Below are 11968 nucleotides of genomic sequence, written 5' to 3'. Positions count from 1 at the left end.
TGGACTATAGCGCAGACAGGAGCGGCGGGCCCTGGACTATAGCGCAGACAGGAGCGGCGGGCCCTGGACTATAGCGCAGACAGGAGCGGCGGGCCCTGGACTATAGCGCAGACAGGAGCGGCGGGCCCTGGACTATAGCGCAGACAGGAGCGGCGGGCCCTGGACTATAGCGCAGACAGGAGCGGCGGGCCCTGGACTATAGTGCAGACAGGAGCGGCGGGCCCTGGACTATAGTGCAGACAGGAGCGGCGGGCCCTGGACTATAGTGCAGAGAGGAGCGGTGGGCCCTGGACTATAGTGCAGAGAGGAGCAGTGGGCCCTGGACTATAGGGCAGACAGGAGCGGCGGGCCCTGGACTATACTATATACAGGAGCGGCGGGCCCTGGACAATAGTGCAGACAGGAGCAGCAGGCCCTGGACTGTAATACAGACAGGAGCGGCGGGCCATGGACTAGAGTGCAGAGAGGAGCGGCGGGCCCTGGACTATAGGGCAGACAGGAGCGGCGGGCCCTGGACTATAGCGCAGACAGGAGCGGCGGGCCCTGGACTATAGCGCAGACAGGAGCGGCGGGCCCTGGACTATAGCGCAGACAGGAGCGGCGGGCCCTGGACTATAGCGCAGACAGGAGCGGCGGGCCCTGGACTATAGCGCAGACAGGAGCGGCGGGCCCTGGACTATAGCGCAGACAGGAGCGGCGGGCCCTGGACTATAGCGCAGACAGGAGCGGCGGGCCCTGGACTATAGCGCAGACAGGAGCGGCGGGCCCTGGACTATAGCGCAGACAGGAGCGGCGGGCCCTGGACTATAGCGCAGACAGGAGCGGCGGGCCCTGGACTATAGCGCAGACAGGAGCGGCGGGCCCTGGACTATAGCGCAGACAGGAGCGGCGGGCCCTGGACTATAGCGCAGACAGGAGCGGCGGGCCCTGGACTATAGCGCAGACAGGAGCGGCGGGCCCTGGACTATAGCGCAGACAGGAGCGGCGGGCCCTGGACTATACTGAAGAGAAGAGCCAGGAAGCAGAGCCCACTATAACACCATAGGGATGCAGAGGTCAGCTACTGTCAATCAAGATGCCATTGCTCCATATGTAAACTCGAGGCATAATGAAGTGCAGAGCCTTTGGCCACACTAAGGGCCACCAAATCCGCCTCATATGTATATGGTAAATCAGTGTGGCAGCTAAGCCACTACACTACAGGGGCAGAGACCCCACAGAGCAGGGGCTGAATGTGTTTAGGGTGACAGAGCACCTGAGTGGCCTTTTGCGCTTGTAAACCGCCTAACTGCAAGCAGCACCGACTGTACATCGGTAAGCCCGCGCCTTTCCCACGGAAGCCCAGCGGCCGCTGGCCGCCGCCAGACAATAAGCTCTTTCCCAGGCTCTGAGGCTCAGCCGCTCACAAACTCTCGCGATATAACGCGCAGACATGCCCCGCCTCCAACCCTCTGCGACGACCCAGCCAATAGCGCCTCTCCATGATTCGCTAGCGCCAGCGCGGTGACCTATAGTGTGCGCTGGTGTTCAACGGGGCCCGTTCCGGCTTTATAAAGGTAGCCACGAGTTGGCTTTCTCACGAGAGACCATTTTGGAGGAGGCGAGCGCTCGTACAGGGTCCGTGCGCTGTCAGGCACCCAGGAGGCTCAGGCTTACAGTGACGCTACACCTTCCGTGACTGTTTTTACGGTACGGGTCCCGGAGTGGCGTGGGAAGGGTCGCGGGTTGGCTTTGTGCCGCGCGTAGCTACGTGAGCGCCCTCCGTGCTGGGCCGCACTAACCTCTCGCTCTCTTCCTAGAAGTGATCACCTCGCCCGACTGCACCGAAATGTCCGAGGCCGAGCAGCAGTACATGGAGACCTCCGAGAACGGCCATGACGCTGCAGAGGGTGACGCCGACACTAAACAGTCCGCGGCGCTGGTAGGCCAAAATGGCTCCGAGGGTGAGCAGATCAATGCAAGCAAGGCCGAGGAGGACGCAGGGTGCGTACCTGATAATTCTGCCAGTGTAAATCAAGCCGCGTAAGTTGTGGAGCCTCTCTGGTAACTGTATCGCTCTAACGTGCCTCCTTTGTTCCGCAGCTATTGTTGGCGCCATCTGCTGTAGGGGGAGGGGCCGCGAGCCGTCCTGAGCAGTCACTTCATGCAGCTGTGCCGGGCTCCCCCATAGACTTGATTGGTTAGGGCACATCATGGCCCCTGTACCTGAGCCGGCCTCCCTGTGGCGTCCTGGGCCTCTGGCCCATATGACTATACAGGCCTTGGAGTAGACGCGGAGGGCATGTAATGCTGCCAGGTGGATGCTCCTGGGCTGTAACCCTTTCATGACAGGGCAGGTGTTTGTGCACCTTTGTTTTATCTGTGGCCTCTTCCAGATCCATCAGACTTGCTGGAAGGACTTGTCTGCGCTCTGCTAGCCTCTCATACCGTCTTGGCTTTTTATTGCAGTTTTTCGGGAAGTGCGGTGACTGATATGACAGTTCAGGTATTTTTCAGGGGCCTTTTAGTTTGACAGTCTAATTTTAAGATTTTTGTTTGGTCTACAGACCTGACAAGTGTTTGCCCTGTCCCAAACCGTTCTTGCTTTCTCCCTAGGAATCTTGAACCTGTAATCCTGAGCTTTCTCTAGTCACTCCTGTTCGTGTACGCTGAAACTAATGTATATAGTGAAAAGAAACCAGCACCTCCATATAATGTTACAGATGCAAGCCGCAGTGACGACAAAACCCCCCAGCAGCACATTGTAAGGGCCAAGATGTACGCAAATACTGCACACTTGCAAACAGATTCTTGGCGCAAAACTTGGCTAATTCATATCTGCCCATTAACCACTGCCAGGCGACCTCCCTCTGATGGTAGAGCCTGAGATCCGTGCTTGGTGGGCTAGGTACCCATCACAGGGAGGTCGCCTTGTGTGGTCGATGTGCGTACATGAATGTATATTTCTGCACTAAGAACCTTCATTTTCTGTATGTAGACTTTATTTAGCAACAATGCAGTATAGATCTCATGTATTTAGTGTTTCCATAGATCTTGGCCCTTAGTGCTGCTGTGTCCTGGATTTTCTATAGATCTGATGCCCTTTTCTCATCCGGGAGAGTGGGATTTTTTTTTTTTCACCTAGCAGCTATTATAATCTTTTACCGGGCCCCTTACAGTTTCCCTTTCAGAATTGCAATGTTTCCATACAAAACAAAAGCCACACTGATGGTCGGAGTGGCATCCGATTATTTTTTAATCAGATTGCTCTTGTTGGGTTTATACGACTGTGTGAGCGAGCCCTTAGCTGCATTGCTGGATATAGATCCTCTTTTATGCTCCTGATGTAGCACATTCTGTCATGAAAGGGTTTAGCACACTTCTCGGTCCAGGAAAAACCTCTGTAAGAGACCTGAGGCTGTAAAATTCCTCCTGGGTTTTCCCAGAGTATTCGATGTACAACTTGGAGCAACACTCAGTGGTGTGAGTAGTTTGTTTTTTTTAATCTCTGTGGTGGCACTAATCTGGAGTTCCTTGCCTCTAGTAATGCACTTTTCAGTCTCTTGTCTTGAGCTGTTCCCAGTGTCACTCCAGTCCCAGTCTATCTTGTGACCAGGACTCGGTCTGACCAGAAGTCTGTGTCGTAGGCTCTCGGTGTAAGGATGAAGCTTTGTCTGACTTCCAGGCTGCCCAGCAAACACTAGAGCGATCCAGCAGGTCACAAACTACCAGAGACAGAATGACGCTGATAGAAGATAAAGACTGCAGCTGGGAACTTGGATTAGTGACACCATTCCAGCAGTAAAATCCCCAAACTGCGCATGAAATTCTGCTACAGTAGGACAAGTGTTAATACTTCATGTGCAGGCTATTGTATCAACAGGAATTTGTGAAAACATTTCACATGAATAAGTTACATTTACTCAATATTTGAACCAATAGATCTTTGTAGAATAATTTCCACGGTTGGATGCGATTAAAAAATAAAATGTTCCTGTGCTGAGATAAATCTATAAATGTGCCCCTGCTGTGTACTGTGTAATGGCTGTGTCTGACCGTACAGGGACCTGGTCTGCTCATACCACAGCTCCTGGGCAGGGGGGGTAAGCAAGAGTCTACAGACATTTCAACATGGGATATTGGATTATTCTTTCTTTGAGGTAAAATGTTTAAAAACAGGCAGTGAAATGTCTTGCCTCACAGTATCAGCTGTGATCCCATGTTGTAATGTCTGTATCCTCTCTTGCTTTGTCCCCCACCCAGGAGCTGTGGTATGATCAGACCATGTTCCTACACGGCCATTACACGTATAGGATTATCTCAGCACAGGGACGTTTTATTTATTTTTTTTACACGTCCAATTGTGGAAATGATTCTACAAGATCTATTGATTAAAATGTACTTTGTTCTTGGGACAACCCCTTTAAATGTCTGCTGTTCGTTCTGCCTCACTCAGGATTGACCACCATCTCTGCAGGGACACATGTAAATTGGACAGGTATTCACTGATGTCAGCTGAGTTCTCGGGGGCTGTTTAAGGCCAGGTTCACATAGCGTTAATGCAGTCCATTCAACGCATAGCATTGACGGGCTGCGTTAACGCTACTGCCTTTAATGATCGCGTTTATGCAGATGCTTCAACAGCGCTAGCAGTGACGGCCCCTCGGACGCTGCAAACCGCATCCAAGGGTCAGTCACAGAATGATGGCACATCGCTAACGCATGCCAATTATGACATGCGTTGGCGATGCACTCGTCTATAGCAGTGTATGGCAGCGTTAAAGCATCAGTTACATAGCGTTAATGCCGCTGTGTAACTGATGCGTTAAACGCAGCGCATTAACGCTATGTAAACCAGCCTCACTGACTGTCCTTTTATCATGGGATCTTGGAAAGGAGCATTTATATAGAAAGATATTTGTAAATGAACATTAAAAAGAATCTCACTGCCAAGCCGTACAGCCTATCGCTCAGTGCGCGTCAGGGCTGTGGAGTCAGTAAGCCAAATCACCGACTCAGTTTCCCAGACTTCTGTCTCCACAGCACTGCCTCACAACAGATCATGTACGTACATTTAAAGGACATATTATAACTTTCCCAAATTATGTAAAAATTTACGGCACATCCTGCACTAAACTACTGTATCCAATTTATTAACTATTTTAGGAAGCTATCCATTTGATATGGACTCCATCAAAATGGGCCATGACTCTTAACTCCAGAGCCCTGGTGCACATTGCTTGTGGTGCTGATCATATTGTGCCCATCCGTCCATGTAACCAGACCTTGACAGACTATGCCACTTGATGCACAGGAAGTGCTCAGCAAACGTTTGACTACAGATTTGTAATGGTGGTTAATGTGTAGTATCTTACTACTTTTCAACTAGCTATCTTGGTGTCAGTCTATAATTCTATATTGGTTTATATAAATTGCTTTCTCGTAGAGAATATCACCCATCAACGAGATGGTTGGCAAGTGCCTGATCATTGGGGCCTGTACTTTTCCCCACCACCAATAATGAGAATGTTGCTCTTGAGCCTCCATTGAATGGTGTGCTGACTGCATGCCCACTGCTACTCCTCCTTACTTTCTTTGGGACTGAGCACTGCATTTGGTCTTTACAAGTTCCAGAGCCTTTGACTGGATGGCAAGCATTACCCTATTATCAGTTTGACTTCTAGATCATACACTTGTCATCCATCCACAGATCGCTGACAAGCTGCGATCCTGGTGAAAATACTTCTAGGTCAATGGTGAGAACTTTTCTAGCTTTGTGAGCCTCTCTGCAGTTTGTCTGAAATACTGGCAAATCATGCAGGACTGTTTCCCTGCCTAATAAAATCGTGGGTACCACAAAGGAACTTTAAACCCCCTTTAGGCTAGTTTCACACTAGCGTATGGCCGAGGTACAGAGGGCTGTGGATTTCCTCTGAAGCTCCGCCCACGGCCACGCCTCCTCCCATCAGCTCTACCTACCTCAGCATGTGACATGTGTACCCAATGCTAAAGATGGGGTGCGCATGCTGAGATAGGTGGAGCTGACGGGAGGAGGCGTGGCCGTGGACTGAGATTCACAGAGGAAGTCCGCATCCCTCCGCACCTCGGCCATACACTAGTGTGAAACTAGCCTTAGACAGTTGTCAGCTACTGATGTTGGTGACGTCATGAGATGGATCGGTGGTCTTGGTTATGTTCCTATTGCAGAAGTGTAAACATGGCAGATTTTAACAGCCATTTACACATGTCAATAATTGGGGAACAAGTAGTCATAGGATCATTTTTCCAACAACTGACATTGCATGCCAAATGAGCAAACATGAAACTTTCTTTATCTTGGATTTTTTTTTTACCCCTATAAAGCGAATGTTTAAATGAACCATCACATGATGTATAAAACAGATTTCATAGTGTCTCAAACAATAGGTAATCAGGAGGAAGGTCCTAAACATACTGCTCTCTTCTAGCACACTGCCAGGGACAGTACTTCAGTCACTTGCCACAGCTTCTTCCATTGATGTGCCTTGCTGATGTCTGAAATCAATATTCCTGATGTTGTCACACCTTGTAACCACCAACCCGCAGCTTGATTCTCTTAAACAGAAAGTCATCAGGGTACGAGTGACATCACCAGCCCCCTAAGGTCTCTTTCACACATCCGGTGTCAGGGGTCCGGCGGCTTGCGGCGAATAGCCGGGCCGCCGGATCCGGCCTGCAGCGATGACACCGAATGTACATGCGGCCCCTGATGCGGCTAGGAGGACATTTTAAAGGAGCCGCAGCACCGGGGGACGAGAGAGCAGCCGGAGAGACAGCGGGGGACGAGAGAGCAGCCGGAGAGACAGCGGGGGACGAGAGAGCAGCCGGAGAGACAGCGGGGGACGAGAGAGCAGCCGGAGAGACAGCGGGGGACGAGAGAGCAGCCGGAGAGACAGCGGGGGACGAGAGAGCAGCCGGAGAGACAGCGGGGGACGAGAGAGCAGCCGGAGAGACAGCGGGGGACGAGAGAGCAGCCGGAGAGACAGCGGGGGACGAGAGAGCAGCCGGAGAGACAGAGGGGGACGAGAGAGCAGCCGGAGAGACAGAGGGGGACTACAGAGCCAGCCAAAGAAAGGTATGGAGCGTATAGAGAGGGAGAGAGAAGGGGAGGGGGAGAGAGATGCGCGCCGGGCACTTGTGGGGTTAAAACTCATAGTGCCCGGGCATGCGCAGTTGAAAAAGCCGGTCCGGCGCTGCAAAAAAAACGTTGCAGCCAATGTTTTTTGCAGATGCCGGACGGCGCATGTTTGCCGTATCCGGCAAAACCCGGAGGCGCCGCGTGTCCATCCGGCATGATGCGGCGATCATTACATGCTATGTGAAAAAACCGGATCCGGTTTTCACAAATTTCGCCGCATCATGCCGGATTTAAAAAAAACGGATGTGTGAAAGTAGCCTAATAGTTTCAGGCTGGTAATGCAAGCTGTGGGACACCACCATGAAAATCTCAAATGGAGCTGGTATGCCTAACAATGCTCATTCTCGCTGCCTTTTGACATCCTGCTTCAGAGAAGCTGCAGGTCAGTGGTAAATGTGGTGGGATCGCCTCTCCCATAACTTCTGTCGGCACTATTGATTGCAGAGGGCAGCAATGCAAGAGGCTGTGATGTGAATGTAGCGCTGCTCCATGAGGTCTTGTTCCATGCAGTGTGATAGAAGGGAAAAGTGAGTGTAGGAGTTGTTGTGGTGACTTACTTGAAACTCCTTAAATGAAACATCACAGGAAGTATAAATGGCACGTCTAGGAAGGATTGGTTGTTTTAAAATAAAACCGATTCTAAGTAGATGGAGGTTAAAAATATTTTTCTAAAGGGCATTTTTGGTATTTGATGATTCAATTTAAGGTATACAAACATATTTTTCAGGTGGGTCTGCTTCATAACCTGCCTGAAACTGATGAGAAATGCTATGAATGAACATGTTAGACTCACCAGGGGCACACAGACAGCCATATGGGCAGCAAGGACTGGGGGCACTTGGGAAGTATAAGAGCAGCAGGACTGATTAAGTGGAAACATGTTGAGCACATCAAACATGGGTTCAGTTCCAAGAAAACTTGTGAAACCTGATGTGTAGCACAACAGAGGGCAGGAGACTGAAGCAGAGCCTGGGATACCCAGCACGGGTGTAACATGTGCACAGCAAGTCTATTCAACATCGCAATTTACATGTCAGTCTTTTCAAGCATTTTCTGCCCAAAAAAGTGTAAGTTAATTTTGGATCCCATTCGCATTTGGCATTCAGAGCTTTTAAACGCAGTTGTCATTAGTGAGCCCGTTTATTGGAGTATTCCTACAGAGATGGCAGTCAGTCTATAGCGCCTATAACCCCCATAAGCAAGGTGTTAGTGGGAAGGGCTCCGATTGATACTTCTAAATGATTTCTAGTCATTGTTCACTCGCATATAATAGACATCAGAAGTATGGGGACTTCATAATGCTGCTTCCCACTGTCTTGAAGTTCTGTTTTAACCACAGCGGTGGAGCTGGGTGCAGCAGGTTTCAGCTGTGAAGTCCAGAATTTGATTTATATCTGATTTTTAGGCCACCTAATACCTTTTTTCTTATGGTATCTGAGTAGTAAAATATTGAGGCATCCTCTCAATGTAGTTGCACTGTGGCTAGGGTTCTGCAAGAGTTTGCAGTCATAATAGAGCTTGGCATAAGTGGTCACAAGACACTGCACCTGGCCAAACCTGCATATCAGCCTGCAACTATTCATCAGGTTCACGGCATGATCCACTCAATACATGTGCATAAAGTCTGACACCCACTTGCACAATAGGCTGACACTTCAGTAGAATGGACAAAGGTAATCTGTCAAACACCCACTCTCCCCTTAGCTGTCTAGTCAACTTTCCATGATCTACATGACAGTATAAAGAGATTTCATATCTAATCGGATGTCTTATTCCATAGAAATCCACACTTTCTTGGCTCTTAAAAGCTCATTTACATAATTTTTTTCCTCATTACAAGCACATTTAGTACAGCTCTGCTGTATTACAACACTGCCGGTGAGATGTAATTTGAAGAACTAAGGAACCTGCAGATGTTTTACTCATACACAGCTCTGCAGTGAACAGGAGAGCAGCTATTACATATTACACTTTCATATAAAATGTGATATGGAGGCAGATTCTCGTTGAGATCTCTGTCCGGTCATAGTTCTTAACCCGCTTCTCAATCCCTGTTTCCCCTTTGTAAATTAACACTTCCAGTTCCATTCTGTACCAGCATGGGATTGACCTTTTTTATATGATCCCTCCAGCCAATCAACAGCTGCTTCACTTCCCCAGGCTCCACCACCTACTAAATTGCATACATTTGTATGAAGTGAGAAACTCTTCCTCTAGATGTACAGGTGCTGCTCAAAAAAATTAGAATATCATCAAAAAGTTAATTTATTCAGTTCTTCAATACAAAAAGTGAAACTTGTATATTATATCGTCATTACAAACAGTGATCTATTTCAAGAGTTTATTTCTGTTAATGTTGATTATGGCTAACATCCAATGAAATCTCAAAAGGCATTGTCAGTAAATTGGAATTAACAAAAACACCTGCAAAGGCTTCCTAAGTGTATAAAAAAAGTCCCTTAGTTTGTTTCAGTAGGCTCCACAATCATGGGGAAGACTGCTGACTTGACAGATGTCCAGAAGTCAGTCATTGACACATGCCACAAGGAGGGTAATTGTGTAAAGGTCATTGCTAAAGAAGCTGCCTGTTTAGAGTCCTGTATTCAAGCATATTAATGGAAAGTTGAGTGGAAGGAAAAAGTGATCGAAAGAGGTGCACAAGCAACCGGGATAACTGCAGCCAAGGATTGTTATCAGAAGGCCATTCAAAAACTTGGTGGAGATTCACAAGGAGTGGACTGCTGCTGGAGTCATTGCTTCAAGAGCCACCACACACAGATGTATCCAGGACAAGGGCTACAAGTGTCGCATTCCTTGGGTCAAGCTACTCGTGACCAATAGACAACACCAGAAGTGTCTTACCTGGGCCAAGGAGAAAAAGAACTGGACTGTTGCTCAGTTGTCCAAGGTGTTTTCAGATGAAAGTACCGTAAATTTTCCATTTCATTTGGAAATCGAGATCCCAGAGTCTGGAGGAAGAATGGAGAGGCACACAATCCAAGCTGCTTGAGGTCTAGTTTGAAGTTTCCACAATCAGTAATGGTTTGGGGAGCCATGTCATCTACTTGTGTAGGTCCACTGTGTTTTATCAAAACCAAAGTCAACGCAGCCATCTACCAGGAAATTTTAGCACTTCATGCTTCCCTCTGCTGACAAGCTTTTTGGAGATGGAAATTTAATTCTCCATCAGGACTTTGCACCTGTCCACACTGCCAAAAGTACAAATACCTGGTTTAAAAACAACAGTATCACTGTGCTTGATTGGCCAGCAAACTTGCCTGACCTTAACCCCATAGAGAATCTACAGGGTATTGTCAGGAGGAATGAGACACCAGACCCAACAATGCAGACGAGCCAAAGGCTGCTAGCAAACACCTCAGCAGTGCCACAGGATGATTGCCTCCATGCCTTGCTGCTGCTTTGATGCAGTAATTGATGCAAAAGAAGCCCTGACCAAGTATTGAGTGCATTTACTGAACATACATTTCAGTAGGCCAACAGTTTGGATTTTAAAGTAATTTTTCAAGCTGGTGTTATAAAGTATTCTAACTTACTGAGATGACTTTTGGGTTTTCATTGGCAGTAAGCCATAATCCTCAACATTAACAAATAAACACTTGAAATGGATCACTGTTTGTAATGACTCATAGTTTCACTTTTTGTATTGAAGAGCTGAAATTAACTTTATCTAATTTTGAGATGTACCTGTATGTGATTTGTCTGAAGGTGGGGAGTGACATTGCTGCAGGGATTCAATGACACAAATGTCACTATCCCTTGCGAACACTGTAGGGTTGTAAAAGATATTTTACAAGGGGAATCTTGGTGATTGAGAAGGGTTTTCCGAGTATTGGACAACCCCCTTTATCAGCTCATTTAAAGGGGTTGTCCACGACTAGGACAAACCCTTGTTAAGCTAAATGTGTGGCCCCAATAAAATAAAGCCTACACTCTCCTCCCGTGACGACACTGTTCCTGCGGTGTCTGCACTCACAGTACTAGGCTGTGGTGGAATTACATATATCAGCTGGCATTGCAGTCTCTGCCTTGGGACAAACTGAATATAAGGAAGTTCAGGAACAACCACAGCCCTGGCTTCCTCTTCATGTTCAGTTTGTCTGAAGGTGGAGATGGTGATGCCAGCACTGATTGGGTGCCTTTGTGTCAGAACACCACTTCCCAGCCCTGGGGAGAGCGGGCACAGACGCCGCGGGTACGGCACAGGAGGTGCACATAGGTTTTATCAGGGCTGAACGTTTAGTTTGTAAGGGGATGTCCTAGTAGTCGACAACCCCCCTCTTTAACAAAAAAAGTTTTTGCTGTCTCTTCCAGAGAAATGAGGCTGTGCACACGTGCGGAATTGCCGCAGCAATTCTGCAGCTCCCTACCGTGGGAAATCTGCATGCGGAATTCCTGCGAAAAACTAGCGTTTTGCAAGCGTAATTAGCTTGCAGCATGATAGCGTTTTCCAAGCAATCTGTAGTATCGCTTGGAAAACTGACAGGTTGGTCACACTTGTCAAACATCGTGTTTGACAAGTGTGACCAACTTTTTACTATTGATGCCGCCTATGCAGCATCAGTAGTAAAAAGATATAATGTTAAAAATAATTAAAAAAAAAATCGTGATATTCTCACCTTCCGGCGTCCCCCGCAGCCTTTCCTGATCCTCGCGATGCTCCCGGCAAGTCCCGTTCCCAGCGATGCCTTGCGACAATGACCCCAGATGACGTAGCATCACATGAGACCGCTACGTCATCACAGGTCATTGTCGCCAGTGCTGTGGAGTCTGTAGAAATGTACCGACTCCAGC

At 48.4% G+C, this 11968-nt stretch overlaps 1 protein-coding gene across 3 annotated transcripts in view; it reads left to right on the top strand.

Annotated features, from left to right (window-relative positions):
- The first annotated feature begins 1531 nt into the window (after window positions 1–1531).
- Window positions 1532–11968, top strand: part of HNRNPAB (heterogeneous nuclear ribonucleoprotein A/B) — a 28919-nt gene continuing 18482 nt past the window's right edge. The window contains exons 1-2 of one of the 3 annotated variants that reach the window (XM_073573723.1): window positions 1532–1689; window positions 1800–1983. In XM_073573723.1, the coding sequence (XP_073429824.1) occupies window positions 1829–1983 (155 nt within the window). In that variant the 5' untranslated portion in view covers window positions 1532–1689; window positions 1800–1828. Of the gene's footprint in view, window positions 1690–1799; window positions 2023–11968 lie in introns of all 3 variants that reach the window. The other 2 variants (XM_073573721.1, XM_073573722.1) reach the window with 2 other exon arrangements.

Source organism: Dendrobates tinctorius, unplaced genomic scaffold, assembly GCF_039654945.1.
Source record: "Dendrobates tinctorius isolate UK_male_01 unplaced genomic scaffold, ASM3965494v1 ptg000036l, whole genome shotgun sequence".
NCBI lineage: Eukaryota > Metazoa > Chordata > Amphibia > Anura > Dendrobatidae > Dendrobates > Dendrobates tinctorius.
The sequence above is the reverse complement of the archived record's forward strand: the minus strand, read 5'-3'. Positions and strand labels throughout refer to the sequence as shown.